Raw genomic sequence first — 24,627 nt, forward strand, 5'->3', positions numbered from 1 at the left:
CTCCTTCTCTCCTCCCGCCAGCATGCGCTCTCTGCTTGATCTCCACGACGACGTCCTCCTTCAAATCCTCTGCCACATCGACGGCAAAGACGCCCTGCACTTCTGTCTCTGCTCGAAGCGTGCTTACCATCTCGCTATTCCCCGAGTCCATGCGACCCTCAGGAAGACTACTTACAACAACGCGGATTTTGCAGTATGGCGGGACGCCCTCCTCTCCTCGGATCCTGCGTCAGGAAAACCACCGGTCTCGGTTTTGTCCTCTTTGGTGCTGGTTCAACATGGTCAGAAACATCAAAAGGTTGTCGGCGCTGGATTAGTCGACGTTCTGGTCCATGCTACACGCCTACACTCCGTCGCCGTCCTCTTCCAGTACGGCCTAGAAACCATCGCTCCTCGGCTCGGAGAAGCTCTGGGCATGCTAAGATCTCTGCGCTCACTGGAATTGGGCGACTTCGGTCCAGCTACTCTGTATATGCTGAGCTTTTTGCCTAACGCCCGCAGGATCGAATCACTCGCTCTCTCTCAGCAGTTCGAAGAGAGTCCCGAACCGCGTCCTTACCTCCCACTGGCAACCGTTCTTTCGCGATTCAGCCGACTGCAATTCCTGAAGCTCCACATCAAGCGAGGCATCATTCCTCTCCTTGACCCCTCCGTCACATCCGAAACCGTCAAGGGCCACATGCTTCCCAGTCTACGTCGCCTTCTTATCGTCGACTTCTCCCCTTGCACCATGATCGACCTCGTCCCTCTGTGCCCAAACGCGTCTTGCGTCTCCTTCCTATCAATCTTACCATACGGGAGCCAGTACAGAAACATTGTGGGAGACCTCCAATGGCCTCCTCTCCGCAATTTTAAGTCCTGCACCGGGTCCTTCGAATGGGTTGACCCCTTGCTCCGACCACCCCGACCAGGACTCGTGAGCCGCCTCGTCCACGGCTTCCCCGTCCATGTCTTCGCATCCTCCTTCGCTCTGGAGCGAAAGGACCTCTTGTTGTTCAATTTCTTCCGTGCTGTCCACCCGAGCGCTCTCGTGCTCGACGTCGATTTTATCACCCGCGGGACAAAAACGGTGAAGTTAGCCGATGCCTTACGGATGGATCCGCCCTTGCGCTCGTTGGAGCTGCGGTTCCGCGAGCCCGGCCGGTACCTGGTGAGTAGTGCCAGCTCCTGCGATGCCTCATCCCTTCGCTGACCGCATCTCGGTCGTGCACCGCCTGTATACGCACAGATGACGCTCCCCGCCGCTTTGCGGAACCTCTCGCTGGTGCATCTGGCCGTACACATCGTTATGGGAAATGTCGAGGGCCAGGAGACCGAACCCGCCGTGACTCGGGCGAAGATCGCGACCGCACTCAGACCCCGGCCCTTCTTTGACGCACTGGCGACGCTCCGCGTGCTCGGCATCGGGGACGAGATGCTGAACACGTACGATGCCGACAACGATGGATTGCCGGAAGACCCGCAAGCACCAGACGATCCGCGGCCTCGGCGGACGAGGTGGTGGTGGCACCTGTACCTCACGTTTTGATAGATCAGTGATCCCGGATAATCCCACCCCCCTACCATAGATAGTATCGCTGTAATGTCCATACGCCCGCCACTACTAGATACGCTACGAATATCGCGGCCAATTCCCTTGCAAGGAAACAGCCCGCTTCCCCCATATACACAAGTCCCCTCCCCTCTCTACAAGTCCCCGCCCGGCAAGCCCCGAGCTAGGCCGAGCCCGCGTCTGTCTGCTCCCATCATCACGTGTGTCCCCCACTGCCCCGACATCTCCGAGCGCCGCGCCCCCGCCGGCGCCTTCCCCGCCTGTGCCCGTGCTCGCTGTGCCCGACAGCGAGCTCACTGTCCCTGCGCCCCGCCTCCCCCTCCCCTCCGTTTCCCTCCGTTCTTTTTGTAATCCACTTGTATTCAAAATGCGCACCTAATGACACACAATACAATAGCTACACCTGCCTGGGTGTGCCTGCACTGAGCCCATATACCCCCCAAAATGCGTGCAGCATACAAGCATCTACAAGTGTTGAATTGGCTGGCCAAGCTCTGCATCAGATAGTCATAGATGAGGGCTGCTCTAGTATAAAACTGCAGGTGGATAGCTAAAGGGGTGCAGGTATGATGTCATATGTTATTTCAGAATGACATACCCCACAGTGATATGGTACATACATATATCGTTCTATTTACACCCAGAATCGTACCTAGAGGTCATTCATAGTGTATTGCAAGAAGAAGCAAGTGAATAGACGATGTTGTGGTGAAGATATGACATATACTCAGAAGGGGGAGTTGGCTTGAAAATGCGGCCTTCATATGTTTTTGTGCAGACCTCTGATCACTTCGCATCTTGTTGCATTACGTTTATATGTATAGGTAGAGCTCAGATCGTCGTTTTGGTGCTTATCGGTGAAGGATTGAATACAGGCCATGGTATGTCATTATTCTATGACATAGAGTATAGCGATATGACATGTGCTCCGATTGTTATTCTGAAAGGCGGAATAGAACGGGGTGTTCTTATGCTAAACGATGCAGAAAGAATTTCGAAGAACGGTGAAGAAGTGGTTGAGATATGTCATATGGGTCTAGAATGGCAGGTTGCGCAAAGGACGCCCTTGAACCACCTATGCCGCTTTGCACACTTCAAGCCCATCTGGCATATCTCAACCACTTCTTCACCGTTCTTCGAAATTCTTTCTGCATCGTTTAGCATAAGAACACCCCGTTCTATTCCGCCTTTCAGAATAACAATCGGAGCACATGTCATATCGCTATACTCTATGTCATAGAATAATGACATACCATGGCCTGTATTCAATCCTTCACCGATAAGCACCAAAACGACGATCTGAGCTCTACCTATACATATAAACGTAATGCAACAAGATGCGAAGTGATCAGAGGTCTGCACAAAAACATATGAAGGCCGCATTTTCAAGCCAACTCCCCCTTCTGAGTATATGTCATATCTTCACCACAACATCGTCTATTCACTTGCTTCTTCTTGCAATACACTATGAATGACCTCTAGGTACGATTCTGGGTGTAAATAGAACGATATATGTATGTACCATATCACTGTGGGGTATGTCATTCTGAAATAACATATGACATCATACCTGCACCCCTTTAGCTATCCACCTGCAGTTTTATACTAGAGCAGCCCTCATCTATGACTATCTGATGCAGAGCTTGGCCAGCCAATTCAACACTTGTAGATGCTTGTATGCTGCACGCATTTTGGGGGTATATGGGCTCAGTGCAGGCACACCCAGGCAGGTGTAGCTATTGTATTGTGTGTCATTAGGTGCGCATTTTGAATACAAGTGGATTACAAAAAGAACGGAGGGAAACGGAGGGGAGGGGGAGGCGGGGCGCAGGGACAGTGAGCTCGCTGTCGGGCACAGCGAGCACGGGCACAGGCGGGGAAGGCGCCGGCGGGGGCGCGGCGCTCGGAGATGTCGGGGCAGTGGGGGACACACGTGATGATGGGAGCAGACAGACGCGGGCTCGGCCTAGCTCGGGGCTTGCCGGGCGGGGACTTGTAGAGAGGGGAGGGGACTTGTGTATATGGGGGAAGCGGGCTGTTTCCTTGCAAGGGAATTGGCCGCGATATTCGTAGCGTATCTAGTAGTGGCGGGCGTATGGACATTACAGCGATACTATCTATGGTAGGGGGGTGGGATTATCCGGGATCACTGATCTATCAAAACGTGAGGTACAGGTGGGTGGTGGTCGGACGACGGTCGGAATGCTGTCGAGATCTGGAGAGAGGATGCGGAGCGTGCACGCGAGCTCATCGAGAGCCCAGACTTCGATCACGACAACAGCCTCGAAGGTGCGTGCTCCACACCCCGCGATATGCCATGCGATTGACGCAATTCGTCGGCACGCCAGGTTTTTTCTCCGAAAAGTGCGTTTGCAGCCACGAGGAGCCTCGGAGCGACTGGTCTTGTTCTTGCATGTGAAAGGAGCGCTTTCTCAGTCGCATCTTAGGGTATCGAAATAAGACACTTTGTACGTTGACCGCGATACAAGTCGATTCGTCCCACCAATTGTGCCCTTCATGGACGCGGCGCTTAGGGTAGATAATCCCTGTCTCATCAAATACTGGGTCGAATCGTTCGTGCGCGCCTCGAGCTTCTCGACCCAGTCCTCCTTCAGCGCGGGCGTCTTCAAGAACAGGCCAAATACCCTTCCATGTGCCAGCCCCTGAGAACGCGTTGAAAAGGAGGTACCTGGTTCACTTCGTCGCTCTGTTGTGGGACTCCTCTGTGCGCGCGCGGCCGCGCTCAATTGGCCGGACATTGTCGTCCGCAGCGTCGGAAGAGGAGCTGAAGGGAGACGAGACGAGAAGAAGTATAAGCCAGTGTAGAGGGGCGACGCGTGATTGTTCGGAATTCAAGGGTGCGGTCCAGGACATGAGCGCTTGAGCGCTTGAGCGGTGGGCGAGACGGACGCGCGGACGTATACTTAGTTCGAGGTCCGCCGCCCGCTGCTTCTATGTCGCTTATGTAACTGTCTAAGACTGGAGCTGGCTCATAAATCTCTCTCTCTTCTCTCCTCCCACCGCCATGCCAAAGTGCGGCGAGACGAGTCCCTCATATACCAAATCCAAGGTCGACTCTTCATCTCGTCAACCTCGCCAAAGACACCAGCAGAAGCACACCACCCTCAGTCCCACCAGGCCCGCGACCGCACAGACAGCAACCATCTCCGCCAGCACCTCCGCCCCCATCCTCAAAAGCGTCCGCGCCCGCTCCGGCTCCGTCTCCACGCTCTCCAGCTCCTCCACCCCCGGCGCGAGCTCCCCTTCGCCCTCGGTCCGCGGCCGGAACGCGGTTCGACGTAGGCCCAAGCTGTGCCGCACGACCCGCGCCATCCCCTCGCGCATCGCCGCCCGCCGCTTCTCGACCCACCCCCTGCGCGGCCACACCGCCGCGAACGCGTGCGGGGCGCGCTGAAGCGCAAGCGCGGCGTGCATCCACACGCGCGTCCTCAGCGTCGCAGGGGGAAGACAGAGGTGCGCCGCGAGCGCTTCGCCGAGGAGGTGCGCGGTGAGCGCGACGTTGAACGCGAGCGTCGTCGGCAGCGGCGGCCGGTTCGAGACCGCGACGAGGATCGGGAGCGTCGGTCCGCGCGCCCCCGAGTCGGGCGCCGGCGCTGCGCCAGGGAGCTCTTCGAAGAAGAGGTTGAGCACGGCGGTGACGGTGAACTTCTCCGCGGCGGGCACGGTCGCGAAGTGGCGGAGGAGGATCGAGGGGGCGACGCCCATGTAGAAGCCGACGTGCCGCCAGAGCGCGAGGAAGGCGCGCTCGCGCGCGGGGGTCGGCGGGACGTGGAGGCGTCGAAGACACCACATCGGGACCGTGGCGAAGCTTGACAGTCTGCAGAACGGAGCGTTAGGCCGGCTGGCGAGCGCGAAGTTACACGAGGGCCGGGTACGCACGTCGCTGCCATCTCCTGCTGGCTGATCGGGATTGAGTCTTGCATAGCGACTGTGCGCCCCTCGCGCTCCCAGCGCATTTGCACACGCCAGCGCGCAATGGAGTGAAGGATCCGCACGCGGACTGTCGATGCCCACCCTTGCCCGCCGGGCAGGAGGTAGGCCGTCTTGGGCGAAAGAGGATCAGGGTCCGCGGTGCATGCCATGACGTCCAGCACGAACTGCAGCGTTTCTACCAGCCGGTTGAACGTTCGGTCCGAGGATGCCTTCGGTACCTGTGCGGCAAACTCTTCAAGCGTCGTCGGAGGTTGCGTCCCACTCTTTCTTTGATGAGGTAAGACGTAAGACACAGCCTCTAGCGTTCTGACAATCCGGGGACTGGACGACGTCAGCGAAGTGGAAGGAGTGGTACGTGAACTCCGTCACCTGGCGAAGCCGCCTGCGAGGCTGTAGTGCAAGAACGCTTGCATTATCTGCGTAGTGTCGTCCAAGAAGAGCTCCTGCGCACTCACAACCTCCTCCTCAGATGCCAGCAGGCCGGTCGGAGGAGCCTGCGAGATTTCACACAGGAATGCATGCACCGGCGACGACCGAGGATCGCCCGGGTTCGCCTCCGCGTAGTTCTGCACGGCCCGCAACAGATCCTTGCCTACAGTATCGCCTGGGTGTGCGAATACCTGACGCACCGCAGAATCGCACGCAGGGTCGCCTTCGAATCGCCACCTACACATTACGTGAGCCCCACCCTGCCAGACCACCATTGCGAGACTCACCTCTCGCAGAGCTCAGGCGGGACGCAGTCGTCGTCCCACTCAAATACGTAGCCGCCAATTTCGAAGAGGTCGCCGTCGCTGGCGTCGTGCATGTCGCGGTATGTGGAGATATGCTTGACCTCGGAGGCGCGGTGCGCGCGTGGGCGTCCTATATAGAATACCATGACCTTACCGGGTTCCTAGGGACTATCGCTGGCGGAGGCAAGCACAAATCGACTGGAGAAAGTCATCAAAACACACCCCCAGTGTCCACCCGTCGCGCGCTTACTAGCGCGTCGGCTGGTCGCCGCCCTCGCGATCGCGTGGCACCTCCACACCATGCGATCTCTGCTTGATCTCCATCACGACGTTCTCCTTCAAACCCTCTCTTACGTCGACGACCAAGGCGCCCTCCCCTGCACCTGTGTCCCCGCGCGAAGCGTGCTCACCAGTTCGCCTTTCTACAAGTCTTTGCGAACCTCGGCAAGACTATCAAAAGACTACTTACGACAGGGCGGGTTTTTCACCATCGTGGTGCGCCCTTCTCTCCCTGAATCCCGTGTCATGACATGCAAGACACCGACCTCCTTCTTGTGCTCTTTGGCGCTCTCGCAACATTGTTGGGGACGTCAAGAGATTGTCGGCGCTGGACTAATCGACGTTTTTGCCCAAGCCACACGCCTCCGCTCCGTCGCTTTCCGGTACGAGCCATGAATCATCGCTACTGGAATTAGGCGACTTCGGTCCAGGTGCTCCGCATATGCTGAGATCTTTGCTCAAGCGCGTGCTTCCCAGTGTACGTCGCCTTTTCATCCTCAACCTCTCCTCTTGTACCGTGATCGACCTCATCCCTCTGTGCCCCAACTCGTCTCGCGTCTCATAAGTACATGTCATTTTCCTCCCGAAACATTGTGGGGACCTCCTGTGGCGCCTTCTCTGCTATTTCAAATCCTGCGCCGCAATCTTCGAACAAACTGGATCCGGTTCACGGGCTGGAGACGGCACTCAAAGACATTTGAAGGACCTTCCGCTTGTCTATCGCCACGTCCGCGTGCACATCGACGAGAATATCGTCAGTGCGGTGCGCTCGATCGAGCCTCGTACGTTCCTTACCGCGATCCCCATACTGCGTGTTCTCAGGCTCGATAACAAGCAGATCGTAAAGGGAAAAAAAGCATCAGCAAGAGGCGATCCACGACTGATTTGCCGGCATGCGACGCTTTGTGGGTCGCAATCGCCTTTGCGCCGTTGCCTTTGGCGTAATGAAGGCCAGGGGCTTTATATGGGAATGTGTACGTGTGTGCCGCTGGATGTTTCATAGTGTAAGACAGGGAGCTTGGGGCATGGGTTGAAAGGGAGTCAGACGGCCGATGATGACCAACCAGGAGTGATCTGCAGGAAGGATTCCCGGCCGCGTTAAGCATGATCCGACGGAGGAGCAAGGCCGCCGGCTCAGAAAAACTCGACCAGAGCAGAAAGGAAAGTCATAGTCGTAATTGGAGGGTGTTTTTGGAATGTCGCTGAAACGGGCATGCCGTCAGAAATGCACAAATCATTTGACGTACACTTACCTTAAATGATAATGAACTGTCGCAGATTGGAGCGACCCTCACATCGAGAGCGCTCTCAAGGTCTCTCCTCGATCAGCCCGCCCATGCAGTGAGTCCCCCCCTTGCACTCAAATGGAGCTCAAACGTGGCCATGCTACGCATCTGCTCGAGTAGTACTAGCCTAATGTCCAGTTCATAGTGTCGTTTGTGAGGGAGCCGTGGAGAGGTAGTTTCTGTGAGTCAAGCTAAAGCAGGGGTAGTGTCTTCTCGGCACGAGGTGGGACCATGCTTGAGAAGGAGGAGTAACCGATCGTGAGTGCCAACAGATGGTCATGGACGCGGCGCTTAGATTAGATGATCTATTATCCCCAGCTCTGCTCAATCGTTCGATCGGGCCTGAATTTGTCTGGACACTCTTCTTTCGCGCCATGATCTCTTTGCTGGACCTCGACGACGACATCCTCTTCCATTTGTTTTCCTATCTTCACGGTCAAGATGCACAGCGGTTGTCTCTCACAGCGAGACGTGCCTACCATTTCGCCATTCCCCAGGTTCACGCCGACCTCGACCTGACCGTCGATGACAATCCTGACGACACCAGCCATGACTTCACTGCTTGGCGCGACCACCTCCTAACCACAAACCCCATCTCATCCAGACCCCCCATCGAGTTTCTACTGCACTTGGATTTGGACTCAGACTCAGACTCACCGTCCCAGACGTTTGAAACGCTGCTGGAAGTCCTCGCCCACGCCACCCGTCTGCGAACCCTTATCGCCCACTTTGACATCGAAAACGGCATCCTCCGACTTCCTCAACTGGGAGACGCAATGGGAAAATTGGCATCCCTACGTGAGCTGTCGTTGACAAACGTCGGCCCGGCCACAATGGAAATGTTGCACTCCCTCCCAATCGCGGGTACGTTGGAGTCCCTCTCCCTCTCCCTCGCGAAAATCACACCCGCGGAGGTGTCTACCGCATGCAACGATCCCCCCCTCGCCCTGGTTACCGTTCTGTCGCGCTTCCCACACTTGCACACTCTCAAGCTTGGAGCCAGCCCCGATTCTCTGCCTCTCCTCGAACCGTTTACAACACGACACTCCATTGCAAACATCAAGTTCCACGGCGTGCATCATCTGGAACTAGGCGAATTCGTCCCGATCGCACTAGATCTTATCCCTCTGTTCCCAAACCTATCTTCTGTGTCGTACACATCCTCAGTCCCCAGGGGCAAGCGCAAGTATCAAGACCTCGTCGCCGACCTCTCTTGGCCGCATCTCCGCAATCTCTACTGCTATTCTGGATTCAGCTTCCATCTCACACCACCGTCGGCCAAGTTCAGCCCGATCGATCGCCTCACCATCGACCTCATTCTCAAAGAATTCACTGATCCCTCCCCGCTGGCGACGCAAGATCAATGGGAGCGCATCGTCAAGCTCATGCGCGCCTTCCACCCCAGCGCTCTTGTGCTCCAAGGCTGCATATGTCTCTGGCCACTTAGGGACGTCGTTCCCAAATCGATACCGTGGGCGGAGGTTGCGAGGACGGTTCCCTCGCTGAGATCGCTGCAGCTGCATATCTTGGACAACAGCCAGACCCCGGTGAGTAGCGCGGCGCAGCGTCACAGCTCTGCGTTCGACATCCACTGACGGGATTGGGCCTCAGACGCAGATCGAGATGGTTCTCAAGGACCTCCCACTCGTCTACCTCCACATCACCCTCGCATCCCACCCGACGGCACACCTGGATGGCATACCCGCGGCGATGCCCCGTGCGGTGTACTCCTGCGACGCCCCGCCGTTCTTCGACGCCATCCCGACCCTCCGCGTGCTCGGGCTCGAGGCTCAGTTTCCCGCAAAGGAACCTGTCGAGAACACTGCGCCGCCGGGGGAAGAACGGGAGGCAGCGGAGGTGCAGATGCGGCGGCAGCGGTGGTGGTGGATGGAGGGCACGGGCGAAGATCGCAAGATGGTCGAAATCTGGAAGGAGGATGCGGAGCGCGCACGCGCGATCATCGAGAGCCAAGGGTTCGACCGCGAGCATGGTCTTGATGGTGCGTGATTTCGGTGGTTGCATTGTGGATGTACGCGGGCTGACGAGACCCGAACGTTTCCGCGCACTAGGGTTCTTCACCGAGAAGTGCGCGTATGAGCCAGGTTTCTTCGTCAAAGAATGCTTCTGCGGAATCGTAGGCTACAGATCCAGGCAGTGTACGAGTGAGAAATGTGGGCGGGTAGGCTTCAAGACGCCTTGGAGTTGGTAGATGACGCGGAAAAAGAAGTCTACCCACTGTATCAACACTAAGTATAGTGAATTCTGTCCGTCAATGCAATGTTAGCTACGGCGCATATCCACGTATCGTCTGTGAACCTGAGGCGCTATCCGTCGCGCTTTCCTGTGTCCTTCGCTGATGGTCTTTGATAGAAGGGCTGCCTAGGGGAGGTGTGATGAAAAATAATCAGGACTGCTTCCGAGGCACGTGACAGATGGGCCCATCGACTCGCGCTTGGCTGCGTCGACGATCGCTTGGCACCTTTCTCGTCTCCCCATCGCGATCGATAGCACTATGCGGACTCTACTCAATCTCGACGCCAACGCCATCTTTTATCTCCTTTCCTATGTCGAAGGGCGCGACGCTCTTCATCTGGCTCTCTGTGCAAAACAACTGTACCACTTCGCCATTCCCCGGGTCTATGCCAATCTCAGCAAGGTCGTCGAAACTGAAGATGGGGCCGATCTCATTGCCTGGTGCAACCAGCTTCTCGCCACCATCCCACTTTCCTCTGATACTCTGGCGTTGCTCTTGCGTCATCTGGACCTTCACCTATTCCCTTCGTTTGAACCTCTCCCAGTCGCTGCATCCCATGCATTTTTGTTGGTCTTGCGTCAAGCCACTCGTCTGAAATCCCTACGCATACAGCCAGACGCAGAAAGATGGGTCGTCAACTATCCTCAACTTGGAGAGGCTATTGGGAAGCTGTCGTCCCTTCGCAAGCTGCAACTATCCAATGTGGGGCCGGCGGTCATGGAGATGTTACACACTCTTCCCAACGCGAGTACGTTAGAGTCTCTTTCTTTCGCCGAAGATAGCCGCCCCGGATCATCCATTGCTGTTGCGCAAAATCACTCCAGTCTCGCACTCATGGACGTCCTACCACGCTTTCGACGGCTGCGCACTCTGACGCTTTCCCTCGGCCCCCAACCCCTCCCTCTTCTTCAACGTTCCACCTCACGCCAGATCTCGCAGCTCCAGATCCAAAGCTTGCGCCGTCTGACAATCAGCGAGCCTTCCTGCAAGACAGCGGTGGATCTGGTCTCCTTATGTCCCAATCTATCCTCTCTTTCCTACGAACCCCCGATCTCGTTCGATCGCCAACTACATCAAACACGGCTTCCGACCGACATCCGCTGGCCCCACCTCCGATACTTCGAGTGTGGCCCGTCGCTCCAAGAGCAGCTGACAACTCTCGGAGACAAGCTGGGAGGAGTCGACCGCCTCGTCCTCACGGGCCATCCCGTCAGTATCACTGTCCCCTCCTTCGCCCTGTCGTCTGCAGACAAGCGGACCATCGACTTTGTTCGTACGGTCCAGCCCAGCGGGCTCGTCTTCGAAGCCTGGTTCGATTCCATGACGCCCGGCGTCGTCCATTGGGCCGAAGTCGCCGAATCGATCCCGTCGCTGCGATCGGTACAGGTGAACATCATGGTGGACGACGACGACGAAGTGCCGGTGAGTGCGGCTCGACTGTACCGTGCCCGACGGCGGCTGACGTGGTTTCCCGGGGCTCGCAGCAGAACCTCGACGCAATGTTCGTCGGCCTTCCGCTCGTCTTCCTCCACGTGGAGTTGGTCGCCGATCCGGGCGATGTTGAGGCGATGGATCTGCCTGGGGTGCTGCCGGGAGACGAGGTCTGCTCGCTGGACCCGTGGCCGTTCTTCAATGCGACGCCTACCCTGCGTCTGCTCGGTCTCGGGGCCTGGCGGTCCCCCGAGGCCGATCGTGCTCGGGAGGGCGAAGAAGACGAAGAGGTCGCCGAAGGGCGGGCGTGGCGAAGGGAGTGGTGGTGGATGGAGGGCGCGGGCGATGACCGACAGATCTTCCGGATCTGGAAGGAGGACGCGGAGCGCGCGCGCGACATCATCGAAAATCGCGAGTTTGATCGCGAGCATGGTCTTGACGGTGAGTTGTTTCAGCGGATGTAGCACGAGTGCGCGCATGCTGACGCCGTTTACCCAACTCTAGGCTTCTTCAGTCCGAAGTGCGTCTACGAAGCAACTTGATACGGCCCGAGTTGTACGCATGTGGTTTCGTCCGTTGCAACGCTCTATGACATCCATTTCGTGGAGCGTAGTTCTGCTGAGGCGACACCGTCACTCTCAAGTTGCCCCATCGGGGGATCGAACCCGCCGTCGCTCGCGATTATGTAAGTCCCACACACCACTGGCCGATCTTCCTAACCTTCGCCCTCAACCGCACCCACAACTCCGGTGCGCGGCCAGGGGTTTGCTCTACTATATGTGTCTACACCAGTCAATGGCCCGCATATACCGGAGTTCAGACGCAATAGCGATCGTCTCTCTTGGTCCATTGCAAATGACGTCACCGGACGGTACACCTTCATAGTGAACTCAAAGACATCGGGCTTCTGAACCCGCAGCAATCTAACGAAGAGGTGTCGACTATGTCCGAAGCGCTAAACCTTGATCGTACAGCAACGTCTGCGGCCTCCAAAGGTTTATTCATCATGCTGAGCGACACCTTGCGTTGTTCACTGAAACCATGACTACCCAGATCGCCCCTCCACTTAGAACATCAATCGTAGACTCACCTCACAACGGTTGAACGACTGTCCTGCCCACCGTCTCCGAACGGCTGCCCTGAACGCCACAAGTGTCAACACCACGCCCTAACCCTACCCATTACTTTGCGGGTCCGGACCAGCGTGACACAGCGGTCCCACCAACGTCCAGTCCCGGGCGCTCGGTACGCCCTACGCCTCTCCGACCGACGACCGTTTCCACAATGGGCCACCCCTCCCATTCGCGCGACCCGCCATCTAATACATAAGACTGCCGCACAAGTTTCGCCGCATATATCGTGTTCGCCCATCCGGCGACTCGCTCCGCTGTCTTTTCTCGGCTGTCTTTTCTTGGCCACAGCGCAGCAGCAGACGAGGCTCAACCCCTGTTCTGTCCTCCCATCTTCCGGGCCACGGAAGTGTCTCGGGTCTAGTCTCCTTGGTGATGTCGGCGCCCACTGTTCGTCGTACGTTCACGGCGGACGCATGGTGCTGGCTGATGTACAGACCGAATCTGGGGTACAATGTGTCAGCACAGCTACAGACTCCACAACGCACATTTCCAGGACACCAGCTCCTCACGCGCACGTTGCTAACGCGGGGTCGCCAACCGAGGCTAAGTGGTATATATGCCGCGGTCGACCACCGACGATGCTCACTGCTCTCAGTCTCTACGTCCTCTTGACACTAATAATTTCCCAAACCCTCACACTCATTCGATTCATAACCATGTTCTCTCGTGCCCTCATCACCCTCTCCTTCATGACCGCCGCCTTCGCCGTCCCCACCACCGATCTCTCAGGTCGTGAGAATTCGCCCAACGACGCGGACCTCCTCGCGTCCTGCCCCGGCGGCCCCGGCTCCTCCAACGTCGAGCGCGCCGACCGCTGTACCCTGGTGAGCACCCCTCTAGGCCGCACCCCTTCCGGCTTGAGTCGTGACTCTGACCTCTCTCCCAGATCAACATCGTCAACAACCCCGACACACGCGTCTACAAGGCGCTCGGCGACCCCCAGCTCAACTGCGGCGGCGGCACCGACGAGGTCAAAGTCACCCTCGGCGGCTCGACCGAGGTCTCGCAGACCGTCACCGTCTCCGCCAACCTCGGCATCAACGTCGAGGGCATCTCCGTCGGCGGCGGCATCTCCACCACCGACACCTCGACCGAGACGCAGTCCAAGACCGTCGAGTACTCGATCCCGCCCGGCCGCCAGGCCGTCTTCGTCACCGGGATCGATCACAGGTCCCAGACGGGGAACGTCAAGGTCAACTACGGCGACCGCCAGTTCGACCACTTCATCGTGAGTGTCCCGTCTCGCTCTCGGTGTTCATGCGTGTGCTGAATCCGCGAGCCGCAGTGGTTCACCGGGACGACTATCACGCAGCTGACGCCGACGGACGACGTCGTGTTCGACGTGTACGAGAGCGCGTGCGGGACGGACCCGAACGACTTCTCCAGCCTCCACTGAGCCGCACCCCGCCTCCTCCTCCCTGTGCGCGAGCGATCGTTCCGCTCGCTGCACTGGTCCTTGGCCGGATTACGACAGCGTCCGGCGCCGCTCCGCCGCAAGGCACACCTAAGTTATTCATACGGTACCGCGCGCGCACTACTTATTGTCTTTTCGAGTAATACCTGGATTGTATGGTTTGTGGAGGCCATTCTGTATAGATCCCCAACAATGCATATTTAACCATACTGTTCGTGTGACGTCTACAAGACCACACGCTGATTAAGCTTCTGTATGCCAGATTAGCGATCAGTATACACGTCGGCGATTCGATGTCAGTCGACGTTTCAGCACCGAGTCGCAAGAAATGTACACCATCGAGCGTCGTCTTAGGATCTCGCGCTCACCGCGATGTTGGAAAATGCCTCGGAGGTTGTTGCAAAGACGGAAGGAAGGCAGGGCTTGAAATGGGTTTGAGGTAAGGAGAGATAAGATAAGCGCGAGTTGCCGCCCTTGTGCTGCGTGGCCGAATGGGCGCTTCCTGGGTTGACTTCTGCCGGCGTGGCGCCACAATGTCAAGCCTCTCCCGCCTCTCTCTCTCCCGCGCTCCACACATACCACTCGTCTCGGCCGCGGGATGACCGGTCTCGTCATTGTTGTAACCGGCGCGAACGGGTGAGTCGGCTGCTGAGCGATAGCGGTCCCGTTCTAACGAATACCCGCAGAGGTGTCGGTTTCGGGATCTGTCACCGTCTCCTCGTCCAGCTCTCCTCTCCCTGCCCGACCGACGCCCGGCCGTCGTTCGATGTTCCCCAAAATGGCACGTACGCCTCGCTTCCCCACGTCGTCAAAGATGAATACGACTTCTCGCCGGAGGACGGCGTGACGCTCGTCATGGCGTGCCGCGACCCAAAACGTGCACAAGGCGCGCGCGTTAAGCTTTTGGCCCTCCTCGACAAGCACATCGCGGGGCTCCCTTCGGGAACTGTGGAACACTCGTACGCGACCGTGTTCAGGAGAGGCGTTAGAGTGGAGCTGGAGACGTTGGACCTCGCGTCGGTGAAGAGTGCGTTGGACTTTGGGAAAACGGTATCGAAAAAGTACGTGGTTCTTTGCATCTCGGCGTTATCCTTGCACCATGCCACTTTAAGCACCCGCGGGGCCGAGCCGGGGCAAGTGTCAGATGCTGGTCGCCCATACTTGCGAAGGGGCAGGGAGAGATGGCGCCGAACCTGTTCGCGCTGGCCTCATGGGTAGGGCCACACGGTGGAATGATCAAGCGGCCTCTTTTCTTCTTCTCAGGTTCTGCAAAGTCGACGAAGCTGAACAGGCTTCGTTCCAGGTATCCTTACATTTCGCATCTAATTTTCAACGCCGGGACTGCCACCTACAGTCACTTGGATATCCCCGGCTTTGTTTACGACCTCTTCACGCAACCAATATTCGCCATCCAGCATCCGACTCGCAACATCCAAGTCAACGGCATAACGAGCAAAGACCACCTGGGATACGCGTGGCAATGCAACGTTTTCGGGCACTACGTCGTCGTACGTCCTCGCGATCATCGCCATTTCGCCATCTCTCATCCGTCTCTAGTACCGCTCCACGCAAGACATGCTCATCAAATACGCCCGCGCCAAGGGCCCCTCCGCGCGTGTGCTGTGGATGTCGTCGCTCGACGCGGAGCCGAGCTTCGACCCCGCGGACGACTGGCAGCTCACCAAGACGGTGCACTCGTACCAAGCGAGCAAGTGGCAGGTCGACTTTCTCTGCCACGCACTCGAGCAGCGCGCCATCCGCCTGCAGGCCGCGGGCGGCGACGAGCGCCGCGCAGGAGTGTCCTTCCCGGAGCTCGTCGCGCCCTCGGGGGAGATCCACCACGTCACCATCAGCCCGGGTGTCGTCGCGACGAGCATGAGCGCGCTGCTCAAGATCCCGATCCCCGGCTACCAGTGGCTCATGCTCGCCGCGTTCTGGGTGGTACGTCTCCCGTCCCCTTCCCCTCGCCTTCCCTTCTGCCGGCTGACGAACGCAGGTCCGGTTCATCGGCTCCCGCCACGTCCTCATGACCGTCTACGCCGCCGCCGTCTCCGCCGTGCACCTCGCGCTCGTGCCCCTCCGCGCCGTGCCCACCGCCGCGGACGTCCCCGACGCGCGGCCGGAAGAGTACCCGTCCTGGCACTCGTACTGCGACCTGCCGAGCCCGCGCACCGCGCTGCTGCGCTTCGGCTCGGAGAACGACCGCTGGGGGAAGGAGGCCCCAGGCTTCGTGCCCGTGCCTGTGTGGGAGGCGCACCCGAATGCGGGGGAGGTGCTCTTGGAGCGCTTCGAGAGGCTGTATCAGGCGTTCGCGGCGGCTGAGGAGGACAGGGCGAAGGGGGCGCTGACGTGACATGATATTCCTAGATGCTGGCGTCGTAGGGGCGCGAGGTCAATGCTCTCATCTGTATACCCTGACTCCGTGACTGTCATCTATGGCTCTATGGCGCATGGCCACTTCGCTGACGGGCGCATCAGTACGATGCTGACATTAGACAATGCGTACGATCAATGAATTCGACGCCAATCTTATCGACCAAGTGTGTGGTCGATGCCATACTTCAACTCACGCCACGACAAAGTCTTGAACCTCTCGCTCTGCGGAGCCTTCTCTCCCCGGACGAATGACCATCTAGACCGAGTATCATTCCTTCGTTGCTTGGGAGTCTAACAACGATATTAGCCACACCTCCTGCCAGCCATCGTGCGAGCTAGAAAAGGTCCTCAGCCAATGGAGCTCGAAGGGACGGCCAGACCCCTACAAGCAAATTCCGCATGTTGGCAGCATTTGAGAATGGCGATGGCTTTCTAAAGCGCTACGGATATTTTCTGGTGTGTACGAAGTACGATTTTTTGCTGGATTCCTTAGAAATCGGCCGCCGAGAGCATTTATGCTTTGAGCAGGGCCGGAATCGAACCGCGCGCCGCCTCGTTATGTAAGTATGGGTGGAATTCACACGCGGGCGTCTGAGCCTCAAGGAACACATGTCCTCAATATCAATATTCTTGAGGGATCCTCCTTCTCCTCCTCCTCCTCCCCCTCCTCCTTCTCCTCCTGCTCTTCCCTGCTGTTGCTCCTCGCGCTCTGTTGTCTTCTTTTCACGCAACTTTAAATGTGTTGTGAAACTCTCCCCTTCGCGCCAACGGGCCACAATTTTCACGACTGCAAAAGGCTTGAGCTTCTCAAGCGACTTTTTGGTGTTCTCGTTGTGGTCCCCGGCAGGCGCAAAGGGTTCCTCGCGGTTCGTTTGCACCGTCATGGCGACGTTTTTGAGTAGGAGTGGTCGGTGAGATAGTCTTTGTGGAGAACCAACATTGTCCACTACGCCTACGCTTCTCAGCCTTCGCTTTGTCCCGACCTCCTTCCCGCATATATCCCCGCCTGCACCAATGGGCTCCTCCATCACCCTCTCGCACCCTCCGAATCGCCTAAGCCATCTCCATTCACACAAGCATGCCACCCAGCGACGCCTCCTCTCTCATCCCTTCCTTCCGCACCTTCAGCTCCTTCCGCGTCCACGGTGGGCGCCCGGTCGCCATCGGCCGCAACCACGACTCCTGGTTCCTCGTCTTCCCCAAGCCGGACGGCATGCGCCTCCGCCGCGCCGCACGGATCATTAACTACACGCCCCCCTCGGACCACAACGCGGTCGGGGCGACGACGGACCGCGGCTTCCCCGCGTTCGTCATCGGCGGCGCGACGGGCGCGGCGGTGCTCGACGCGCTCCTCGCGCTCCGCTCCGACGGCGGCCTCCCCTTCCTCGTCCTCAACGCGCTCAAGACCACCCGGCTCCGGCCGGAGGACCACGTCGGGGTCGAGGTCGGGCTCCGGCCGGAGGAGATCGCGCACGCATGCGCGCGGTGCGGCAAGTGGGAGCTCGAGGGGCGGCACCGCTGGTTCTCGTGCACCGCGTGCCACAAGCGGTACTACTGTGGCTCCGAGGTGCGTCTCTCCTGCGTGTTCTGTGCGCATCAGCAGGTTGACGGAGGGTCAGTGCCAGCGCGTGGACTGGGAGGAGCACGCGGCGGAGTGCGAGTTCCTCCAGAAGGGGGACCACTTCGCCGTCCAGCGCTTCCGCAAGACGCACGACAACGGCTGGTGGTTCGACCACGGCGCGCTCGGTACGTCCGACTTGTTTCCGCCTTGCCCCGATGGCCCCTCACGCCGCCTGCTAGGGGACGCCACGATGCTCATCGGCGACGGCTCGGATGAGCTCGACCGCGCGATGGAAGCCGGCGACCAGGACTTCTTGACCTACGGCAGGTGCGACCCGCTCCGGAACCGCAGGCCCGTCGACCGCTCTCAGCTCCCTGCGGGGGTCGCCGAGGTCCCGCCGCTGCCCAAGGTCCCGGGGTTCGTCGCGACGGGCGATCCGGCGCTGGACGAGGTCGCGCTTGGCCATTACGCCGACGCGTACTGCACCTCCAGCACCCGGCAGATGGTGATGGACGTCATCGACGCTCGCCAGCGCGCCCTCGCGAGCAGGCAGAAGATGATCGAGGACGAGGCGCGCGAGGTCCAGCAGCAGCACTAGTGAGTGTATGCGCATTGCGCGGTTTGCGAGAAGCCGCTGGCTGTGGCTTGGGGTCGGCGATCTGAAGGCCTCCGTTGTGGTTCTGTGTAATACTATGTTGTGTCGCGTCTTCGCCTAATGCAGATGAGTCCCCCGTTCTTGCAGAGATCGATCCTCTACAATACCGCGGCTGCCTCATCAGCGGCATGTCCAACAGCGGAGTACAAGGTGTACGAAGTACTTCTGCAGTCTGCGCGAGCGATTGGTATGGTTGTACTAAACAGAACTATGCAGCAGCAAACAACTGCGATTGGCTTCGCATATCAAACGCGCTCTCCACATCGTACACAGCACCGCTCTGAATGTCAAGAACGTCCCTGGTCAGAGTCCGTTCACGCCAAGCAACCGCTCTCGACGTACGCCCCGCACTCCTCAACAGCTACCCTCCCCCGTCGCACATCGTACTCTTCCCCTCCCGCTTCCCACCCGACCCACACGAAGAAGGAAACCCCGAGACGGCGTCCGTCCGGGCTCGCTCGACCACCCGGCAATGGTGGCGGGCGAGTCGTCCGGCGACCAGAGTCGACGGCACTCTCACACTGCAAGCTGCGCGCACGGGGCGAACGTCGCTCCGGCCATACATAGTCAGTACCGTACGCGTCATTACCCTCACCTTCTCAATAGTTACATTACTGCACGCAGCGCCTACCACAGAGCTCGGCCCTCCGAACAAGCAAGCAAACAACAAACAGGCCTATGCAGCAGCAAACAACCGGGAGTGACTTCGCACACCAAACACGCTCTCCACGTCGTACACAGCACCGCTCTGAATATGAAGAACATCCCCGGTCAGAATCCGTTTAATCCAAGTCACCACTCGACGCACCTCAGCCATGACCCCGCGCCCCGTGCTCAACAGCCGCGCGTACTCTTCCGCGTGTGCGTCCAGCTTGACGAACCGCCCAGCATACTCGGCCAGCCGGCCAGCCGCGCACGCCTCGTGGAGCTCCAGCGGGTCCACCCCTTGCTCCATCTTCGCGAACAGGCGGGCGTAGAGCGCGTCGAGGGGCTCCCCGTCCCCCGCGCTGCGGCAGCGGACGTATCCGTAGTCGATCCGGAACGCCTCCACGTGGTACCCTCGGCTCGACCCGTTCCTGGCGAGGTCGTCGGGAGGCGTCGAGGCGACGATGTCGACGTGCTGCTTGAGGAACCAGACGGACTTGGGGGCCGGATGCGCGGGCGGGGTGGACATGACGTCCGCGAAGAGCCGCGGGTGCGGGACGGCGACGGCGTGGCGGGCGAAGAGGGCGGGGACGGCGCCGGACGCGTGCGCGGCGGAGAACTCGAGGAACGGGCACGCGGCGGCGAGCGCGGCGTACGCCCGCGCGAGCGCGGCCTGCGCGGCCTGCGAGGGCTGCGCGACGAACCCGAAGCGGACCCACGCCTGCTGGCTGGGGAGGGGCAGCCAGCCGGCGAGCGCGGTGCAGTAGAACCCGGCGCGGAACCGCTCGGGGCCGGGCATGCGGCCGAGGGCGGCGGCGATGTCGAGCGGGGTGGCGGAGGGGGCGCCGCCCATGCGGAGCCACCCCGCGCGGACGAGCGCGGCGGCGTCCTTTTCCGCGAGCGCCGACATGCGGTCGAAGTCGAAGTCGGCGGGCTTGTCGAGGATGTGCTGGTGTTCGAGGAACCAGGAGAATGTCGGGCCGCGTTCGTGCGGTGGGAGGGCGTCGAATGCGGACTGGATGCCGCGGACGAGGTGGCCTTGTCGCTGCCACTGGCGCAAGTCTTTGGGAGATACTTGGCGCAGCAGCCGCTCGTACATGCGAAGGAGGTCGTGCTCTTTGTCGGGACCGACGAGCCAAACGATCTTCTCGAATCCATATTCCAGCCTAGTAGGAGCGTGAACGGGAGGGTGTTGGAGGCGGCACGCGCGGGCGAGGTAGTAGACGGTGCCGATGGGTTTGTTCGTCTGGCAGTCGAAGATGTGGAGGACCCAGTGTTCGTTCTGGCAACGCTCGTTGCAGTACGACACCTCTTGACAGCCTGAACAGCGCTTCGAGTTCCCAGGGAGCATCGCCTCGCACATGGCGCACTGCGCGGGCATCCTAAGGCCTAAGGAGCGATGAACACAAGTCCGGCGCGCGATGAATTTCGTACCTGGGGCTCCCCGGGCGAGGAGAGCAGGGTCGGAGAAGTAGCGGGGGAAGATGGAAGGGAGAGGCTGAGCAGTATCTCAAGGATATATATGACTCGGATGTCTCCGCAGACGTAATTGAAGCAATGTCATACAAGGTTCGAGCCAGGCAGTGCGTTGGTCTGCACGACGCTCGCACACTCCTCCCAGTCGGATCGGACTGCACACAGAACGGCGATCCTCGCACAACTGGCATTCCATCCTTTATGTTCCATCAGCATCATGAGGCGCACGGCGGCACTTATGGTAGGGTAGTACGAGAGCGGCGATGGATGGATACTACATGTGCGCAATACTGTATGAATAAGTTAGGAGTGCCTTGCGGATATCATGCACGACGCAGCGGCGCGGTCGTGCGCCTCAGTGGAGGCTGGAGAAGTCGTTCGGGTCCGTCCCGCACGCGCTCTCGTACACGTCGAACACGACGTTGTTCGTCGGCGTCAGCTGCGTGATCGTCGAGCCCGTGGTCCACTGTGCGGCGAAGAAGCGGGGTCAGGGCACGAGCAGAGAAAAAACAGAGGAGGGGGGGGGGGGGAGCTCACCTCGAAGTGGTCGAACTGGCGGTCGGCGAAGTTGACCTGGACGTTGCCCGTCTGCGACGTCTGGTCGATCCCGGTGACGTAGACGGCCTGGCGGCCCGGCGGGATCGAGTACGAGACGTCCTTCGACTGGGTTTGGGTCGTGCCGCTCTCGGTGGAGACGCCGCCGCCGACGGAGATGCCCTCGATGTCGATCCCGACGTCGACGGAGGCGGTGACGGTCTGCGAGACCTCGGTCGAGCCGCCGAGGGTGACGGTGACAGCGTCGGAGCCGCCGCCACAGTTGAGCTGGGGGTTGCCGAGCGCCTTGAACACGCGCGTGTTCGCGTTGTTGACGATGTTCACCTGGGGGGAGGGGGGTTAGAACGAAGCTGGGGGATGGTTCTGGAGGAATGGTCACCAGCTTGCAGGTGTCGGCGTTCTCGACGTTGGGGGAGCCGGGACCGCCAGGGCAGGACCCGAGGAGGTCTGCGTCGGTGGGCGCATCTGCGCGGGTGGAGAGAACGGTGGGGGCGGCGAGGGCGGCGGTCATGAAGGCGAGGGCGACGAGGGTGCGAGCGATCATGGTGAAAAAATAGTATGAAAGTTTGTAAGATAGAAAAAAGTAAGTGTTTGAAGAAGGCGGCGCAGCCGGTTAAGGTGGTGAGGAAAGAAGAAGAAGTTGAAAGTGATGGATATCTGCGGCGGTCGACGGCGACATATATACCACTCTGGCGTGGTATGGTCCGCGCTGGCAGTGTGCGCGTGAACGGCACCAGGCAGCGCTTGTGTCTTGGCAGTGGGTTGCAGCCAAGTTGCAGATAGCCACCACCACGTGTCTGGTGTGAATGTACAACGACGGACAGCCCGCGACTCCATCACCAAGGAGACCTGCGTGGCTCACGCTGGCACTATGCCAACGGCTGCATAAGGTTGGGGTATAGCGTTGACACCTGGGGCGGACCAACCGTCCGAGCCCAATCCGCGCACAACCGACTAGGCCCTAATGGGCGGGATGCGGTGAGTAGGCAGGCACGCATTTTCAAGGAATGCTGCCCTCGCTCGGTGGCGGCGCGACGCACATGTTGGAGAGCCATTCGAGGCGGCCTTGGCTTGGCCTTGGCCAATTTCCGAGGACCAGGAGCGGTGGTGTGATTGGATCACCGAAAGGCAGGCATTTCTTCGGGGTACGGTGGAGACGGTGCGGAATGGTCTCAAAGGATAGAACTGGAACGTCTGAACATCGGTGGCGATATGGCAAGGAGGCCGCGGGCTCTGCTATGATCGAGTTTCAGCTTATGGGTTTTTTACTGACACGCTACGATACCATATGCTTCTGTTTCTGCCCCGTCATGATCTTCTGCACTGCGGCCAGTCGGACAATCCCGCACGACGACTGAGTTGACGTCATTCGTAATAGCCCAGGAGTAGTGATTAGCCTTATTGATGCTCTAGGATAAGTTGTTCGTTGTAATGAAGCCGCGTGAGTTCAAGAAACATCCCGGGGACCGAGGGGGTGGTGAATCGAGGTGGTCGAGGTGGTGAGTCATTGACGCCCGAGGTCGGGCGGTGCATGTCTCGATGCATACGAGCGACTGCGGGTTCGAATCCGAGAAGCGGTAACTTGGTGACAGTAACTGGCTCACGCATCGGCGAAAGGCATATTGAAAGAGATGCGATGGCGTGTTGACGTTGAAACGAGAGGTGCGTACATACTTGATTTAGCCGCTTTATATACGTACTTCTCACTGAAGTAGCCTGGAGTTCGGCGAGTGGGATCAGTCGTCTGTCTGTCTGCGCTTGAAATATTCTCGCCATCACAACGAATCGACTCGCAGAGCTTAGCGGTCAATATAGGACTTATATATGCACTCAAGCTGTATGGAAAACAACATAAGTCACCATACAAAGTGCTCTCGATAACAGACGCACCTCTCGCTCTCTTACGCCGGGCCGGGCCCCTCCTCTTGTTCAACAACCGCTTGTACACCGCCGCGTGCGTCCCCAGCTCCACGAACCTGCCCACGTACTCGACCAGCTTCCCGTCCATGCACGCCCGGTGGAGCTCCAGCGGGTCCATCCCCTTCTGCGCCTTCCCGAACAGCTCCACGTACAGCTCGTCCAGGAGCTCCGCCTCGCCTTCGTCCCGGACGTCGCAGTACCCGTAGTCGCCGCACTGCGCGCGCGGCTTGCGCTCGTAGAACCGCTCCGGGTCCGCGTCGCCCGCGTCGGCGGCGAGGAGGATGTCGACGTGCGCCTTCAGGTACCACACCGACTCGACCGCGTCCTCCCGCTCGGACATCATCGCCTCGAACGCCCGCGGCCGCGGGGGCAGCGCGACGCCGTGCGTCCGGAACAGCGCGGGGACGCGCGCGGCGTTGAACGCGGCGAGGAACTCGTCGAACGCGCACGCGCGCACGAGCGCGCCGTACGCCTTCCCGAGCTCCGAGAGCTCCCGCCCGGAGCCCGCGGTCACGAACCCGAAGAGGAGGTACGCCGGCATGAGCGGCATCGGGAGCTCGCGCGCGAGGAGGATGGTGTAGGTGTGGTGCGCGAGGCGCGCGCGCGGGGAGAGCGCGTGGATCGCGGCCTCGATCTCCTCCTTGGGCGCGTCGGGGGCTCCGCCGGCGTGGATCCAGCTGTTGCGGTAGAGCCGGTCCATGTGGCTCTCGGCGGAGGGGTCCGCGTCCGAGCTGGGGTCGACGTCGTCGGGGTCCTCGAAGGCGTACTCGTAGTCGAGGAAGACCTCGTTGGCCTCGCCGCGGTCGTCCGGGGGCATGGACTCGAAGAGGGAGCGGATTTCGTGCGCGAGGCGGCCCTTGCGCTGCCAGCGGCGGAGGTCTTGGGGCGAGACGGTCTTGAGCACGGCGGTGTAGAGGTAGAGAAGGTACTCTTCGCTCTCGCGGCCGTCGCGTTCCGCGACCTTGTCGAAGCCGTAGTCGAGCCTCGTTTGGGGGTCCCCAGGGACGAAGTCGTTGTGGACGGCGCGGGCGAGGTAGTACACAGTGCTGATCGGCTGGCCGGGCTTGCAGTCGAAAATGTGGAGCGGCCAGTGCTCCTGCTGGCACTTTTGGATGCAGTAGCAAACCTCGCGGCATGCGTAGCAGCGCTTGGGGTTCTCTGCGGGGAGAACGGTGGTGCACTTGGCGCACTTGTGCATCCTGTGGTGGACTCAGCACCCGCGCGAGGTCCAAGCGGGGTATGGTAGGCGAACTTACCTGCTTCTGTGTTGTGTGGTGTTGTGCGGGTACAGGGAGGAAGCCGGGCGACCGGGGTCCACTCTCCCTATAATGCAGATAAGTAGTCAGAAAACGTCGACGTCGAGGGCAGAGTCCAGGCTCAGATCGAAGGGAGTCGGGGATGG

General features: G+C 59.5%; 9 protein-coding genes across 9 annotated transcripts; 5 read left to right on the forward strand and 4 right to left on the reverse strand.

Moving 5' to 3' along the window:
* Positions 1 to 22: 22 nt before the first annotated feature.
* Positions 23 to 1,528, forward strand: BXZ73DRAFT_99555 (uncharacterized protein; the record flags this gene model as incomplete). Its single annotated transcript, XM_048028043.1, has 2 exons — positions 23 to 1,150; positions 1,229 to 1,528. 2 exons carry the CDS (start codon positions 23 to 25, stop codon positions 1,526 to 1,528), a joined length of 1,428 nt encoding a protein of 475 aa, XP_047879854.1.
* A 3,111-nt stretch (positions 1,529 to 4,639) lies between these two features.
* On the reverse strand, positions 4,640 to 6,386 carry BXZ73DRAFT_43758 (uncharacterized protein; the record flags this gene model as incomplete). The annotated part of the gene is made up of 4 exons (XM_048019204.1): positions 4,640 to 5,390; positions 5,453 to 5,827; positions 5,876 to 6,172; positions 6,223 to 6,386. The coding sequence occupies 4 exons, from the start codon at positions 6,384 to 6,386 to the stop codon at positions 4,640 to 4,642; spliced, it is 1,587 nt and encodes a 528-aa protein (XP_047879855.1).
* A 1,793-nt stretch (positions 6,387 to 8,179) lies between these two features.
* On the forward strand, positions 8,180 to 9,971 carry BXZ73DRAFT_99557 (uncharacterized protein; the record flags this gene model as incomplete). The annotated part of the gene is made up of 4 exons (XM_048028044.1): positions 8,180 to 9,352; positions 9,417 to 9,804; positions 9,875 to 9,890; positions 9,944 to 9,971. 4 exons carry the CDS (start codon positions 8,180 to 8,182, stop codon positions 9,969 to 9,971), a joined length of 1,605 nt encoding a protein of 534 aa, XP_047879856.1.
* A 3,308-nt stretch (positions 9,972 to 13,279) lies between these two features.
* Positions 13,280 to 14,019, forward strand: BXZ73DRAFT_43795 (uncharacterized protein; the record flags this gene model as incomplete). The annotated part of the gene is made up of 3 exons (XM_048019210.1): positions 13,280 to 13,447; positions 13,510 to 13,851; positions 13,909 to 14,019. 3 exons carry the CDS (start codon positions 13,280 to 13,282, stop codon positions 14,017 to 14,019), a joined length of 621 nt encoding a protein of 206 aa, XP_047879857.1.
* Positions 14,020 to 14,635: 616 nt separating this feature from the next.
* BXZ73DRAFT_43814 (uncharacterized protein) lies at positions 14,636 to 16,390 on the forward strand (the record flags this gene model as incomplete). The annotated part of the gene is made up of 5 exons (XM_048019212.1): positions 14,636 to 14,673; positions 14,724 to 15,187; positions 15,301 to 15,545; positions 15,595 to 15,978; positions 16,034 to 16,390. 5 exons carry the CDS (start codon positions 14,636 to 14,638, stop codon positions 16,388 to 16,390), a joined length of 1,488 nt encoding a protein of 495 aa, XP_047879858.1.
* Positions 16,391 to 17,491: 1,101 nt separating this feature from the next.
* BXZ73DRAFT_99560 (uncharacterized protein) lies at positions 17,492 to 18,572 on the forward strand (the record flags this gene model as incomplete). Its single annotated transcript, XM_048028045.1, has 3 exons — positions 17,492 to 17,980; positions 18,033 to 18,159; positions 18,214 to 18,572. 3 exons carry the CDS (start codon positions 17,492 to 17,494, stop codon positions 18,570 to 18,572), a joined length of 975 nt encoding a protein of 324 aa, XP_047879859.1.
* Positions 18,573 to 19,305: 733 nt separating this feature from the next.
* BXZ73DRAFT_99561 (uncharacterized protein) lies at positions 19,306 to 20,655 on the reverse strand (the record flags this gene model as incomplete). Its single annotated transcript, XM_048028046.1, has 2 exons — positions 19,306 to 19,377; positions 19,438 to 20,655. The coding sequence occupies 2 exons, from the start codon at positions 20,653 to 20,655 to the stop codon at positions 19,306 to 19,308; spliced, it is 1,290 nt and encodes a 429-aa protein (XP_047879860.1).
* A 450-nt stretch (positions 20,656 to 21,105) lies between these two features.
* Positions 21,106 to 21,849, reverse strand: BXZ73DRAFT_43722 (uncharacterized protein; the record flags this gene model as incomplete). Its single annotated transcript, XM_048019198.1, has 3 exons — positions 21,106 to 21,216; positions 21,288 to 21,629; positions 21,685 to 21,849. 3 exons carry the CDS (start codon positions 21,847 to 21,849, stop codon positions 21,106 to 21,108), a joined length of 618 nt encoding a protein of 205 aa, XP_047879861.1.
* Positions 21,850 to 22,905: 1,056 nt separating this feature from the next.
* Positions 22,906 to 24,423, reverse strand: BXZ73DRAFT_43885 (uncharacterized protein; the record flags this gene model as incomplete). Its single annotated transcript, XM_048019225.1, has 1 exon — positions 22,906 to 24,423. The coding sequence occupies one exon, from the start codon at positions 24,421 to 24,423 to the stop codon at positions 22,906 to 22,908; it is 1,518 nt and encodes a 505-aa protein (XP_047879862.1).
* Between the last annotated feature and the right edge of the window lie 204 nt (positions 24,424 to 24,627).

The sequence above is a fragment of the Epithele typhae genome (assembly GCF_022376455.1).
Source record: "Epithele typhae strain CBS 203.58 chromosome Unknown BXZ73scaffold_12, whole genome shotgun sequence".
NCBI lineage: Eukaryota > Fungi > Basidiomycota > Agaricomycetes > Polyporales > Epitheliaceae > Epithele > Epithele typhae.